Consider the following 16,437-nt stretch of genomic DNA (forward strand, 5'->3'; position numbering starts at 1 on the left):
CTAAATGACCAGAGTTGAAAAGAAGGAAGCTTGTCAGAATAAAATATTTCCAAAACATGCATCCTGTTGCAATAAGGCATTAAAAAAAATGCCAAAAATTCAGCAAAGAAATTAACTTTAAGTCCTGAATACAAAAGCGTTATGTTTAGGGCAAATCCAACAACACATCACTGAGTACCAGTATTACATATTTTCAAGCATGGGGTGGTGGCTGCAGTCATTTATAGGTTGTATTTATTTGTATTTATATGATCCACATTAGTTCCTGCCAAGGCAGCAGCTACTCTTCCTGGGTTCATTATGGATCCCCATTAGTCCTGCCAAGCAGCAGCTACTCTCCTGGTTAGTATTAGACCCATTAGTTCCTGCCAAGCAGTAGCTACTCTTCCTGGGGTTATTATGGATCCCATTAGTTCCTGCCAAAGGCTAGCTACTCTTCCTGGGTTTATTATGGATCCCCATTATTTCCTGCAAGGCAGCAGTACTCTTCCCTGGGGTATTATGACCCTATTAGTTCCTGCCAAGGCAGTAGCTACTCTTCCTGGTTTATTATGGATCCCCATTATTCCTGCCGAGGCAGCAGCTACTCTTCCCTGTGGTTTAGTATGATCCATTAGTTCGCAAGCAGCAGCTACTCTTCCTGGGTTATTATGATCCCATTAGTTCCTGCCAAGCAGTAGCACCTTTCCTGGGGTTATTATGGATCCCCAATAGTTCCTGCCAAGGCCAGCAAAATTAAGGCCGTTTATACAATTTTAAAAACATGACAATACATTCACAACAGATTTTCACAACACATTAAGTGTGCCTTCAGGCTCTACTCTTCTACCTCATATCTACAATACAAAATCCATGTGTCGAGTGTGTGTGTGTGGTATGTCTGTGTCTCTTCACAGTACCAGCTGTTTCCATTAATGTGTATTATAAAAAAAATCTGTTTCTACTGCTTGCATCAGTTAACTGCATGTGGAATAGATTCCATGTAGGCATGCCTCTATGTAGTACTGTGCGCCTCCATAGTCTGTTTCTGGATTGGGGACTGTGAAGAGACCTCTGTGCATGTCTTGTGGGTATGCATGGTGTACAAGTGTTGCAGTAGTTTAAACGAACTGCTCGGTGCATTCAACATGTCAATACTCTCATGAATATAAGTAGTGATAAAGTCAATCTCTCCTCCACTTTGAGCAGGAAAAATTACATGCATATTATTAATGTTGCCGTGTTGACAGTGCTGTTAGGAAGCAAAGCAGCGCTTTATATAGACAGACTTTCTCCCACCTAGCGTACTGTTGTATCAATATGTTTTGACCATGCAGTTTACAATCCAGGGGTACTCCAAGCGTTTAGTCACCTCAACTTGCTCAATGTCCACATTATTCATTACAATATTTCATTGAGTTTAGGGTTAGTGAATGATTGTTCCCAATAAAAATGCTTTAGTTTTTAGGACAACTTATCCTTGCAACCCATTCTGAAAACTAACAGCAGCTCTTTGTTAAGTGTTGCAGTCATTTCGTATTGCTGTAGTAGATAGTTATACTTGGATGTAGTGTCAGCGTTTATTGCGCGTCATGTCATGCCTAAGTTTGCTAATCTTCCCAATGAAAAAATCATTAAAAGTTGGCAATATCAGTGGGTTTTGTGATGAATGAGCCATCTGATCAACGAATGATGGAGCTGAGTTGCCCCTTTTACAAAATCTATTTAAGTGCTCCAAGTTTCTTACTATCGTTCTGTCATTTATCTTTGTTTCATAGTTTAGTCTTCTCTTTTAGTCAGTTTAGTCACATGATTTCTCAATATGCAGTACGTTTTCCAATCGTTGGGTCCAGACTTATGCCATTCCTTTCGCCTCATCCCCCTCAAACGATACAATGTTTCAATTCCTCTCAATTCACGGGATTTAACCTGTTTGTCATTTTCTTAATGGGTTTATGCTTATTAGTAACTGGAATAAGTTATTTCATTTAATGGTCAAGTGCTGCGTCTGTGCTTCTCATACACACCACGGACCCACAAAATATTCCGTACATCAATAACATAGGATCACTACAAAACTTACTGTATGACCTCTTAACACCTTATTAGGGCCAGCCTTGGAACTTTGCTTTTCTTAGATATGGCTACTATATTGTGATCACTACATCCGATGGGATATTGGATAACTGCTTTAATAAAGCACCTTCTGCAGCATTAGAAAGATGTGATCGATACATGTTGATGATTCATTCCTTGCTGTTTGTAACTACCCTGGTAGTGTTGACTGATAACCTGAACCAGGTTGCAGGCACTGGGTACAGTTTGAAGCTTTTTTCTTGAGTGGGAGCTTGATGAAAGCCAGTCCAATATTTAAATCACCCAGAAAATATACCTCTCTGTTGATATCACATATATTATCAAGCATTTTCACACAGGTTATCCAGATATGCATTTTAGCACTTGGTGTCTATAGCAGCTTCCACCAGAATGGGCTTGAAGTGAGGCAGATGAACCTGTAGCCCATATTACTTCAACAGTATTTACATGAGGTCCTCTCTAATCTTTTACAGGAAAGTGGTTCTGAATAAAAACAGCAACACCTCCACCATTGGAATTTCTGTCTTTCAATAATGATATAACCATGTATTGCTGCGCCCTGTATCATCAAAGGATATATCTAAGTGAGTTTTCAGAGACAGTCAGAATAATGAAGTGTATCTGTTACTAGAAATTATTGACTTCATGACTTTTTCTTATTAAGCTACCATAGTTACGTTGGCTCTTTAAACTTTTCTGGGATACTTGAATTGTTTCGTCATTGCTTTACTAGGAAGCTTAGCAGCCAGTAGACATGCTATTGCTATTTATGTTATGCAGGGTGGTCACAGAGTGGACTTCCTCCTAGGACACAACTGCCTCAGTGATAACAGTGAAACTCTGGTTTCAGAGGCACATGAATTACTGCATACTGTAGGATCCAGAGCATTCAAGGGATAAGAGGGACATAAATTAGGTTCTTACATTGTGTCTTCAACACCTGGGATGTAAAGTACATATTGCTGAAAATAATATCATGATCAGTGAGACACAATGGTAGGTAACTTTGCTGACTTGGGTCCATTGGATACGTCAATGTCTTCAAACAAGCCTTAAATGCCTGTAAAGGATCAGGAAACCAAATTTAAAAAAAATAAACAATAGAGCTAAGCACAGGAAAAAGTCAGGTGATGTGACAGGTTGTGTTTGGGTACCTGTTTCTTTTGGTGGACAGGTGTGTGGTTGGTACCTGTTTTGTGAAGGGTCGTGTGTTTGGGTAACTGTTTCTGGTGACAGGTGTGTGTTGGGTCCTGTTTCTGGTGAAGGTGTGTGTTTGGGTACCTGTTTGTGTGACGGTGAAGCCACTTGCTTTCCTTCCTTTCTCTGTTCTGTAGTTTAGTCTTCATCTCATGTCATCTCAGCCTCTTTCGAAGTGCAGCTCAGACAGCAGGGACTGCACTGCGGACACATCAGAAGGAAAACGAAGATGGACTTTACTGTCCAATTGACACGGATGTCCAACGAATTGTATGCTGGCTTTTTTTTTTACCACCCCTCGTGAGACACGGAATACAAGTTGTGTAGGTTGTTAAAATACAAGACAGACAATACCAATGTGTAGCAATCTCATCAGAAACCCATTTGGGATGCATACAATATCAGCCAGAATGGATGAGAAAAGGTTTTCATGTAAACCATAAAGCAGTGGCTCATATCCTTGTGTCAGACATGTAAGATACCATTCAGTAATGGATGAGATACCTCCACTTACTTAGTGATCACTAGCTCGTCTGTAACGGGGGTCAGTGTGATGCTAACAGTTTAGCTTCCTCCATGTAGACGGGGTCCAGGTGTGATGCTAACAGTTTAGCTTCCTTCCATGTAAGGGCAGTGATGAAAGTTGCTTCCATGTGGTGTTGATGCGTAACAGTTTAGCTTCTCCACTGTAACGGGGTCAGTGTATGCCTAAACAGTTTAGCGCGCTCCAACTGTAACGGGGTCAGTGTGTTGCTAACAGTTTAAGCTTCCTCACTGTAACCGGGGGTCAGTGTGCTCTAAAGTTTATTTCCCCCAATGTAACGGGGGTCAGTGGTGCTAACAGTTTAGGCCCTCGCACCTGTACGGGGGGTCAGTGTCTGCTGAACATTTAGCTTCCTCCACTGTAACGGGGGTCAGTGTATGCTAAAAAAGTTTAGCGCCTCCACTGTACGGTGTGCGTGTGCTGCTGCTAAGTTAGGCTTCCTCCACTGTAACGGGGTCAGGTGATTGGCTAACATTTTAGCGCCTCCATGGTAAACTGGGTCAGTGTGTCTAAAGTTTATGCTTCCTCACTGTTAACGGGGGAGTGTGATGCTCAACAGTTTAGCGCCCTCACTGTAACGGTGCGTCAGTGGCTGCTAAAGTTACTTCTCCACTGTAACGGGGGTCAGTGTGATGCTATAAAGTTTAGCTTCCCCACTGTTAACGGGGCGTCCAGTTGTGCTTGCTACAGTTTAGCTTCTCCACTGTAGGGGGTCAGTGTGTTCTAACAAGTTTTAGCTTCCTCTACTGTAACGGGGTCCAGTGTGTTGCTGAACAGTTTTGCTTCTCCACTATAAACGTGGTCAAGTGTGCTGCTAACAGTTTAGCTCCTCCACTGTACGGGGTCAGTGTGATGCCTAACAGTTTAGCTTCCTCACTGTAATGGCGGGTCTAGTGTGCTGGCAACAACATTAGCTTTCTCCACGTTAACGGGGTCAGTGACAGTTTAGCTCCTCACTTAATGGGGGTCAGGGTTGCTAACAGGCATTAGCTTCCTTCACCATGTCCGACTCCGACCATTGATCCTTTGCTCGCAAACACACGTGACTCGTCCTCCTTGGACATACGGTACCACGGGTTGAGGCCACGAAAAGTACTTTGGAGGCTTCACCCAGCCGACATTGTCAAGCAACTGTGAGTGAGCTTAGGGTACGGTCTTAACTACATCCACATCGGTGCAAATTCTTGTAAGCATATGCAAAAGAAGGACCAGGGTTTCCAGAAATCCAGGCTGGAAGGAATTCTGGAGTATATGCTTATTCCCTCCTGATACCTGCCACCCCTGAAAATTACTAACCAGGATTTCTGGAATTTGGGGAAAGTTACCCGAATTTTTCAACACTCGTTCGGACTCGCACGGATAGTGTGTAAAAGGTAGTTTCGTAAACACATTGGTTGATACGTACAGTATCAAACAACAGAACTTGGACGTTTACCTTCTGAGAGGCTCTATTCTCCTTTCGGCTCGAGCGTTCTTTCTCCTTCTTCCAGGAGGACTGAGCCGTCGTTGGCTCCTTCTCCTGCTGGGCGACCCTGAGGGAGTCCGCGCACTCTGACTCTCTCGTTCTTCATCAGGATCTCCTCCTCTAGCCTCCTTTAGCTGGAGAACACAACCAACACCACTTCATATTCCACACTGGTATTATTTGGTTTCTGACTAGCCAAAACATGATATTGACATGACTGCTGAGATTTTCTATAACGTAAACTAGCAATGGATATATGAGTCAGAGACTTCCAGGATTTAGTTTTCACACCTCAGCATATCAGTTTTCTATCCTTTTTCTGGAGGTCTGCTTGTTTGGGTTCCAGTTGCTTTAACATGCTCCGCTCAGTCTTCGACTGATGTCTGTTCCCTGCAAACAAAAGCAAAATATCAGTTCTGTCAGAGAAGAAAACACAGAGGACAAAATATATATTCTGTCAGGAAAGAAGCACAAGAGGACAAAATATATTCTGTCAGGAACTGGAAGAAACAAGAGGACATATATATCTGTCAGGAAAGCAAAACAAGTGTAAAATATTTCTTTATTTATCTTTTTTCTACATCGTAAATAAATAGTGAGACTAAAACTATGAAATGACGCGAAGGTCTGATTCCACTATTATTAAAAACATAGACCCAGTATGCAAATATAAAGACCCAGTTAATAAAAAAAAAACTAAAAAACTGGAGGGCATCTTCGTACAACTCAATGTTGTGATGCAAAAATACTAGCGAAATGCTAGCACTCAGAATTAAAAGGCGTTTTACCAGAATTGGTCATCCTGTCAAGACAGGTTTTTTTTAAGGACGATTACATTGGAGATATATACGCAACTAATAGAAATAATAAGCAAATCATGGAAACATATAGAAGCCAGGAATGGTGTTATAGCGGGTGTTGAAAAGGGATTTATAATAAAGACTGCCCGGATTTTATTTTCAAATGCAATTTTTTTTCAATTTCGGGGTGATTCTCTTATAAAAGGGTAAAAAATAATTGATACAACCCAGTTTAAAAACAGTAAATAACGGCTACTTCTCAGGCAGGTTTTTAATTGTCATCATGTTTGACAATCTCCTGGAGGGATGGTAGTCTTCCAGAAATGGCGCATATCACAGTCTGCACGATATGAACAGCCCCAGTCAAGAGCGTCCTCCTGATCCCCCTTAGTTGTGTATGTTAGAGAGAGAGGGTAGAGCCTGAAAACATATAGCAGTAGCCATTGCACGGACTGAGGGAGCATATGCCATCCCGTCTGATGTGCAGACTCTTGCTTGCAGACGATTTCAGAGAAGAAATCCGTACTGCCCTGCCCACTTCACTGTTGCTCCAGAGAGCGAAACTCGAAGTTCTCTGAAATACATAGAAAGCGTGAGATTCGCCTGATACCTCATTAACGCCGTAGCATACATTATTGGACCCCAAGTACACTGCAAGAGCATCCTGTCTGGTGCAGAGATCAACAAGCGTCTATGGTGTCATACTACCGTTGTCTCGCGCACCTGGGACTGATGGGCCCAAGGATCTTGGCAGTTCTGGCGAATAAATATTTTCCAAAGCAAGGCTTTGGATGGAGATGCCATATGTGCAGTCGTTTTGCCAAGATACTCATCAGCCACCTGGTGAAGGACTTTTGTGATCGAGGCTCTTCCGGACTCTTTGTCATCCATGTTGCAACATCACACTCTACCATCACTGCCTCAAGCTGTCACTCATTGTTATTGGGAACATCAACCATGCAGCTCAAAGCTACGCAAGGTTGAATTTTCCATGGACACATTTTCATCGCACGTGCGTCTTTTGAGTGCAACGACCACTCAAACGCTTGGGAATGCTGACAGTGCAGCTCAGAGTCTATGTTAAGATGGGTGCGGATTAATGGAGCAAGTGGAGGCAACAGGAAGCCTCAGATCCACAAAGTCCTTCCACCAGGTGCTGATGAGATATGTTGGCACGACATGCCATATTGGCATCTGCCATCCTAAAGCCCTGCTTGGAAATGTACTTCCCAGACTGCCAGATCCTTGCCCTCATCAGGCAAGTGGCAGACACGGTATGATGACACATAGCCTTGTTGACTCTCTGCAGCAGACAGGATCTTGCAGTGTACTCTGCGTCCAATATGTATGCCTACGCGTGTATGGAACTTCAGGCAAGAAGTTCACGCTTTCTGATGTATTTCAGAACTGCGTTTCCTCTGCTGTGAGCAACGTGAAGTGGGCAGGGCAGTAACGGATTTCTTCTTTACGTCTGCAAGCAGAGTCTGCATCAGACGGGTGGCATTGTCTCCTCAGTCCGTGCAATTGGCTCTGCTAATACGGTTTTCAGGTGGGCACCACTACACACACACCCCCACTCTCTCTCTAAATACACAAGCAAGGGATCCAGCGAGGAATCTCTTGCTGGCTGTCATATCGGCAGACTGTGATATGGCATTTCTTGAGAGCTTTCCATCCCCTCCAGGAGATTGTCAAACATGATGACAATTAAAAAACTCTCTGAGAAGTAGCCCGTATTTCTGTTTTAAACCTGGGGTTTTACATCATTATTTTTTACCCATTTTACTAGAGAATCACCGAAATTGGAAAACAAATTGGCATTTATAAATAAATCCAGTCTTTATTAAATGCCTTTCAAAACCGCTATAACACCATTCCTGGATCTATATGTTTCATGATGTTCTATACTTTCTATTAGTTGTCGTATGATTGAATCTCCAATGTATCCGCCATGTATAAAAACCTGTCTGATAGGCAAGAACATATTCCTGGTAAACCCTTTTAATTTGATGCAGCATTTCGGCTAGTATTTTTGCAATCAAACATTGAAGTGTAAGCCTCCAGTTTTTTAGTAGAACTGGGTCTTTCATTGCTATCTGGGTCTTTAATAATATGAAATCAGACCTCCGTATTTTCATAGTTTGATGTCTTCACTATGATTATCCTTACCGAGCTAAAAATAGTAAAAAAATAAAGAAATATTTTCACCTCTGTGTTTTTTCTATTCCCTGACAGAATATATTGTCCTCTGTTCTTCCATTCCTGACAGAATATATTTTGTTCGCTCTTGTTCTCTCTATTCCTGACAGAAATATTTTTCCTCTTGTTCTTCCATTCCTGACAGAATTATTTTGACTTTGTTTTGCAGGGACAGACAATCAGTCGAAGAATGACGCTGGGTAGCATTTAAAGCAACTGCAAGCCAACAAGCAGACCTCCAGAAAAGTGGTAGTAAACTGATATGCTGAGTGTGAAACTAATCGGAAAGTCTCTTGACAATATATTCACGCATTGGCTAGTTACTTTTAAGAAATCTCATGCAGCCATGCTCAATATCATGGTTTGGACTAGTCATAACCAAATAAGTACAGTGTGGAATATCGACAGTGTGATGGTGGTTGTGTTTCCAGTAAAGGAGTAAGAAGGAGGAGAATCCTGAATGAAGAACGAGACGATCAGATTCTGCGGACGCCTCAGTCTCGCCAGCAGAGAGGAGCCAATAGGACAGGCTCATCGCTCCCTGGAGAAGGAGAAGAGAGAGACGCTCAGAGCGAGAAGGAAAGGCTCTCAAAGAAGTAGACGTCCAAGTCTGTTTTGATACGTACGACTATTCAAACCCAATGTGTTACGAACCTACCTTTTACACACTATCTGCTGCGAGTCCGAACCGAGTGTTTGAACAATTCCGGTAACTTTCGCCCAAATTCCCCAAGAAATCTGGTTGTAATTTTAGTATCAGGAGGGAATACAGACATATAGTCCCAGAAATCATCCAGCCTGGATTTTCTGGGAAACCTGGTCCTTCTTTTGCATAGTTACAAGAACTTTGGCAACCGTATGTGATCGTAGTTAAGAACGTACCCTAAGCTCACCACTGCACAGTCTAGCTTGAAATTGTCCGGGTGAAGCTCCAAGAGGTACGTTTCGGTTGGCTCAACCCGTTGGTATCGGTTGTCAGAGAGGTCACGTGTGTTTGCGGAGCAAGGATCAATGGTTCGAGTCGGAACAGTGGAGAGAGCTAAAGCTTTAGCACACACTGACGCCCCGTTACAGTGGAGGAGCTAACTGTCACTGACCCCGTTACAGTGGAGGAAGCGTAAGCTGTTAGCAGGCACACGACCCCATTACAGTGAGGAACGCAAATGTAGCAATCACACTGACCCCCGTTACAGTGGAGGAAGCTAAACTGTAGCAGCACACTGACCACCGTTATAAGTGGAGGAAGCAAAAACTGATTGGGTAGCAACCAACACTGACCCCGTTACAGTGGAGGAAGCTAAACTGTTAGGTCAACACACTGACCCGTTAAGTGGAGGGCTAAACTGTTAGCACACAGCTGACCCCCGTTACATGGAGGAGCGTAAACGTTAGCATCACACTGGGGACCCCCGTTACAGTGGAGAAGCTAACTGTTAGCAGCACACTGCCCACGGGTTAAGGTGGGAGGGCTAAACTGTTAGCATCACAGTGACCCCCGTTACATCGAGGAAGCTAACGTTAAACACACTGACCCAGTTCAGTGGAGGGGCGTAAACTGTTAGGCATCACTGACCCCCTTACAGTGGAGAACTAAACTGTAGCAGACACTGACCACCGTACGTGGAGGGCGCTAAACTGTAGCAGGTAGTCGAACTGACCCCCGTTACAGTGGAGGAAAGCTAAACTGGTTCAGTACACTGACCGCCCCGTTACAGTGTGAGCGCTAAACTGTTTGCAACACACTGACCCCGTTACATTTGGGGGAAGCTAAACTGTTATAGCAGCACACTGAACCCCCGTTATCATGGAGGAACTAACGTTAGCGAACACACTGACCCCCGTTACAGTGGAGGCGCTACTGTTAGCATACACTGACCCCGTTTACGTGGAGAAGCTTAACTGGTTAGCTCACACTGACCCCCGTTACAGTGGAGGAAGCTAAACTTGTTAGAATACACTGACCCTCGTTCAGTGGAGGCAGCTAAACTGTTAGCATCACACTGACCCCGTTACACTGGAGAGCTAAACTGTTAGCAGCACACTGACCCCCGTGTTACAGTGGAGAGTATCTCATCCTTTACTTGAATGGTTATTTACATGTCTGACACAAGTGATGAGCCACTGCTTTATGGTTTACATGGAACCTTTCTCATCCATTCTGGCTGATATTGTATGCATCCCAAATGGGTTTCTGATGACGATCTAACCCAATGGTTTGTCTGTCTGTATTTAACGCTCCAACCTACACAACCTCTGTTTCGTGTCTTACGAGGGTTGTAAAAAAAAAGCAGCATACAAGTTTCCGTTTGACATCCGTGTGTACAATGGACAGTAAAGTCCAATCTGTTTCCTTCTTGATGTGTCCGCAGGTGCAGTCCCTGCTGTCTGAGCTGCACTCAAAGAGGCTGAGATGAATGAGATGAAAGACTAAACTACAGAACACAGAGAAAGGAAGGAAAAGCAGTGCTTCACCTGTCACCAGAAACAGGTACCCAACACACACCTGTCACCAGAAACACGGTACCCAAACACACACCTGCTCACCTGTAGCAACTCAGAAACAGGTACTTGCAAACACACACCTGTCAACCAGAAACAGGACCAAAACACACACTGTCACACAACCTGATGTTTCCTGTGCTTAGCTCTATTGTTTATTTTTTTTAAATTGGGTTCCTGCGATCCTTTCACAGCCATTATAAGCTGTGTAGACATTGACGTATTCAGACCAAGTCCAGCCAAGTAACCCTACCTTGTCTCCACTGATCATGATATGCATTCAGCAAAGTTAGCTTTATCCCAGGGTGTTGGAAGCACAATGTAAGTAAACCTATTATGTCCCTCTTTACTCCCTGAATGCCTCTTGTGATCCGTACAGATGCCAGTAAGCATTGTGCCTATGAACAGTTTTCACTGTTATCACTGAGCAGTGTGTCCTTAGGAGGAGTCCCCTCTGTGCAAGTCACCCGTGCACTAACATATAAATAGCATGCAGCATGTCGATACTGCTAGGCTAAAGCTCCTAGTAAGCAATGAAAAACAATTCAAGTATCCCAAGAAAAGTGTTAAAAATAGCCCACGTAAACATATGTAGCTTAATTGAAAGAAACAAAGTTCATGAAGTCAATATTTGCCTCAGTAACAGATAACATCATATTCGTGACTGTCTCTGAAACTAACACTTAAGATAATACCTTTGATGATACAGTGGGCAGCAATTATGGTTATAACATTTACTGAAAAGACAGAAATGTCCAATCGTGAGGTGTTTGCCTGTTTTATATTCCAGGAACCACAGTCCTGTAAAGATTAGAGAGGACCTCATGTTAAATACTGTTAAATATATGGCTTAAGGTTCATCTCCTCACCTAAGCAAGCCCATTCTGGTGGGAAGCTGCTATAGACCACCAAGTGTTAACAGTCAGTATCTGGATAACATGTGTGAAATGCTTGATAATGTATGTGATATCAACAGAGAGGTATATTTTCTGGGGGATTTAAATATTGACTGGCTTTCATCAAGCTGCCCACTCAACAAAAAGCTTCAATCTGTAACCAGTGCCTGTAACCTGGATCACGTTATCAGTCAACCTACCAGGGTAGTTACATACAGCACAGGAATTAAATCATCAACATGTATCGATCACATCTTTACTAATGCTGCAGAAATGTGCTTTATTAAAGCAGTATCCAAATCCATTGGATGTAGTGATCACAATATAGTAGCCATATCTAAGAAAAGAAAAGTTCCAAAGGCTGGGCCTAATATAGTGTATAAGAGGTCATACAATAAGTTATGTAGTGATTCCCATGTTATTGATGTAAGGAATATTTGTTGGTCCGTGGTGTGTAATGAGAAGCAAACAGACGCAGCACTTGACACATTAATGAAATAACTTATTCCAGTTACTAATAAGCATAAACCCATTAAGAAAATGACAAAACCAGTTAAATCCCCGTGAATTGATGAGGAATTGAAACATTGTATCGTTGAGGGGGATGAGGCGAAAGGAATGGCATAAGTCTGGCAACCCAACCGATTGGAAAACGTACTGCAWATTGAGAAATCATGTGACTAAACTGAATAAAAAGAAGAAGAAACTAAACTATGAAACAAAGATAAATGACAAAGAACGATAGTAAGAAACTTTGGAGCACCTTAAAATAGATTTTGTACAAAAAGGCAAACTCAGCTCCATCATTCGTTGAATCAGATGGCTCATTCATCACAAAACCCACTGATATTGCCAACTACTTTAATGATTTTTTCATTGGGAAGATTAGCAAACTTAGGCATGCCATGACCACAATAAACGCCGACCCTACACATCCAAGTATAACTGATCTACTACAGCAACTGAAATGACTGCAACACTTAACAAAGAGCTGCTGTTAGTTTCAGTTAGTTTTTAGTCCTAAAAACTAAAAGCATTTTATTTGGGACAAATCATTCACTAAACCCTAAACCTCAATGAAATATTGTAATGAATAATGTGGACATTGAGCAAGTTGAGGTGACTAAACTGCTTGGAGTAACCCTGGATTGTAAACTGTCATGGTCAAAACATATTGATACAACAGTAGCTAGGATGGGGAGAAGTCTGTCTATAATAAAGCGCTGCTTTGCCTTCCTAACAGCACTGTCAACACGGCAACCATTAATAATATGCATGTAATTTTTCCTGGCTCAAAGTGGAGGAGAGATTGACTTTATCACTACTTATATTCATGAGAGGTATTGACATGTTGAATGCACCGAGCAGTCTGTTTAAACTACTGGCACACAGCTTGTACACCCATGCATACCCCACAAGACATGCCACCAGAGGTCTCTTCACAGTCCCCAAGTCCAGAACAGACTATGGGAGGKGCACAGTACTACATAGAGGCATGACTACATGGAACTCTATTCCACATCAGTTAACTGATGCAAGCAGTAGAAACAGATTTTTTTTAAATACACCTTATGGAACAGCTGGTACTGTGAAGAGACACAGACATACACACACACACACACTCGTACACATGGATTTTGTATTGTAGATATGAGGTAGAAGAGTAGAGGCCTGAAGGCACACACTTAATGTGTTGTGAAATCTGTTGTGAATGTATTGTCATGTTTTTAAAATTGTATAAACGGCCTTAATTTTGCTGGCCTTGGCAGGAACTAATGGGGATCCATAATAAACCCCAGGAAGAGTAGCTATGCTTGGCAGGAACTAATGGGGATCATAATAAACCCAGGAAGTGACGCTGCTGCCTTGCAGGACTAATGGGCAATCATAATACCACAGGAAGAGTAGCTGCTGCCTGGCAGGAACTAATGGGGATCCATAATAAACCCAGGAAGAGTAGCTACTGCCTTGGCAGAACTAATGGGATCCATAATAACCCAGGAAGAGTAGCTCTGCTTGGCAGGAAATTATGGGGATCCATAATAAACCCCAGGAAGAGTAGCTACTGCCTTGGCAGGAACTAATGGGGATCCATAATAAACCTCAGGAAGAGTAGCTGCTGCCTCGGCAGGAACTAATGTGGATCCATAATAAATACAAATAAGTACAACCTATAAAATGATGCAGCCACCACCATGCTTGAAAATATGAATACTGGTACTCAGTGATGTGTTGTTGGATTTGCCCCAAACATAACGCTTTTGTATTCAGGACTTAAAGTTAATTTCTTTGCTGCATTTTTTGCATTTTTATTGTAATGCCTTATTGCAAACAGGATGCATATTTTGGGATATGTTCATTCTGTACAAGATTCCTTCTTTTCATTCTGTCATTTCGGTTAGTATTGTGGAGTAACTTCAATGTTGTTGATCCATCCTCAGTTTTCTCCTATCACAGCCATTCAACTCTGTTTTAAAGTCACTATTGGCCTCATGGTGAAATCCCTGAGCGGTTTCCTTCTTCTCCGGAAACTGAGTTAGGAAGGACGCCTGTAGCTTTGTCGTGACTGGGTGTTTTGATACACCATTCAAAGTGTAATTAATAACTTCACCATGCTCAAAGGGATATTCAATGTCTGCTTTTTTTACCATCTACCAGTAGGTGCCATTCTTTTTGAAACATTGGAAAACCTCCCTGGTCTTTGTGGTTGAATTGGTGTTTGAAATTCACTGCTCGACTTAGGGACCTTACAATTATCTGTATGTGTGGGGTACAGAAATTAGTTAGTCATTGAATAATCATGTTAAACACTATTTCACACAGAGTGAGTCCATGCAACTTATTATGTGACTTGTTAAGCATTTTTTCACTCCTGAACTTATTTAGGCTTGTCACAACAAAGGGGTTGAATTCTTATTGACTCCAAACCTTTCATCTTTTCATTTTTTTATACGTTTTAGAAAAATTCTAAAACATTATTCCACTTTGAACGTATGGGGTATTGTGTGTGTGTGTGTAGGCCAGTGACACACAATTTCAATTTAATCCATTTTAAATTCAGGCTGTAACACAACAAAATGTGGGGGAAAAGTCATGAGCTTTGAATACTTTCTGAAAGGTACTGTAAATCTTATGTCTTTTCCCATTCACCCTCCCTCMTCTCCAGTCCCAGTCTGTCTGGTCCTACTGCCCTGCTGCAGGGTGTGGGTGGTGCCAGCAGCAGCCCTCACTGTGTAGCCATCCCTGGAGGAACAGCCTTCATCACCAAGGAGARGTTTGGTGCCCAGCTGCCCTCTAGGTCAACGCCAGGCAAGACCTCCGGACCAGGACACCTCAGAGACGGTACGGACGATTGGCTAATTGATTGACTATGGATAATCACATTCCTACCTGCTCCTTCCATGTAAAAAACATTGTGTTACGGAGAGATGGAACATAATTAAAGCTTCTAATTTGGTGTGATTAAGAAAATGTGTATTTTGAGTCATGGCTTGTAGTCCCTCTCCATTACTATGACGACAAGCCATGTCTCAAGGATACAAGTGCCATCTGTTACATTTAAATGTAGTCATTGGTGGGGGGGGGGGTGAATGTTAGTTAGGCCCGTTCTGACTGGGCCAGTGTGAATGTTAGTTAGGCCCGTCTGACTGGGCCAGTGTGAATGTTAGTTAGGCCCGTCTGACTGGGCCAGTGTGAATGTTAGTTTAGGCCCGTTTTCCTTGGGAAACCTGGGGGCCAGTGTGAATGTTAGTTAGGCCCGTCTGACTGGGCCAGTGTGAATGTTAGTTAGGCCCGTTCTGACTGGGCCAGTGTGAATGTTAGTGTAGGCCTTCTGACTGGGCCAGTGGTGAATGTTAGTAGCCCGCTCTGACTGGGCCAGTGTGAATGTTAGTTAGGCCCCTCTGACTGGGCCAGTGTGAATGTTAGTTAGGCCCGTCTGACTGGGCCAGTGTGATGTTGAGTTAGGCCCGTTCTGACTGGGCTAGTGTGAATGTTAGTTAGGCCCGTCTGACTGGGCCAGTGTGAATGTTAGTTAGCCCCGTCTGACTGGGCCAGTGTGAATGTTAGTTAGGCCCGTCTGACTGGGCCAGTTGTGAATGTTAGTTAGGCCCGTCTGACTGGGCCAGTGTGAATGTTAGTTTAGGCCCGTTCTGACTGGGCCAGTGTGGAATGTTAGTTAGGACCCGTTCTGACTGGGCCATGTGAATGTTGTAGGCCCTTCTGACTGGCCAGTGTGAATGTTAGTTAGGCCCGTCTGACTGGGCCAGTGTGAAGTTTAGTTAGGCCCGTCTGACTGGCCAGTGTGTAATGTTTAGTTAGGCCCGTCTGACGGGCCAGTGTGAATGTTAGTTAGGCCCGTTCTGACTGGGCCAGTGTGAATGTTAGTTAGGCCCGTCTGACTGGGCCAGTGTGAATGTTATGTTAGGGCCCGTTCTGACTGGGCCAGTGTGAATGTTAGTTGGACCGCGTTCTGACTGGGCCAGTGTGAATGTTAGTTAGGCCCGTCTGACTGGGCCAGTGTGAAGTTAGTTAGGCCCGGTCTACTGGGCAGTGTGAATGTTAGTTAGGCCCGTCTGACTGGGCCAGTGTGAATGTTAGTTAGGCCCGTTCTGACTGGGCCAGTGTGAATGTTAGTTAGGCCGTCTGACTGGGGATGTTGTTTTGTGTTCAGATTGGAAAACAACAGTCCAGCGGCAGACAGGAAGTGACTCACTCAGACCCGTTTAACACATTTCAACCCCTCATCATCAAGGTGAGTTA

The 16,437-nt window shown here is 43.2% G+C and overlaps 1 protein-coding gene across 2 annotated transcripts in view; it reads left to right on the forward strand.

Annotated features, from left to right (window-relative positions):
• The window catches only part of atrip (ATR interacting protein), a 23,041-nt gene extending 6,626 nt beyond the window's left edge, over window positions 1–16,415 (forward strand). Inside the window, exons 4-5 of one of the 2 annotated variants that reach the window (XM_070441524.1) lie at window positions 10,651–10,769; window positions 14,843–14,930. In XM_070441524.1, the coding sequence (XP_070297625.1) occupies window positions 10,651–10,695 (45 nt within the window). In that variant the 3' untranslated portion in view covers window positions 10,696–10,769; window positions 14,843–14,930. Of the gene's footprint in view, window positions 1–10,650; window positions 10,770–14,842; window positions 15,019–16,348 lie in introns of those variants that run through there. The other variant, XM_070441523.1, reaches the window with a different exon arrangement.
• Window positions 16,416–16,437: the final 22 nt, after the last annotated feature.

Source organism: Salvelinus sp. IW2-2015, unplaced genomic scaffold (assembly GCF_002910315.2).
Source record: "Salvelinus sp. IW2-2015 unplaced genomic scaffold, ASM291031v2 Un_scaffold4181, whole genome shotgun sequence".
Taxonomy (NCBI): Eukaryota; Metazoa; Chordata; class Actinopteri; order Salmoniformes; family Salmonidae; genus Salvelinus; species Salvelinus sp. IW2-2015.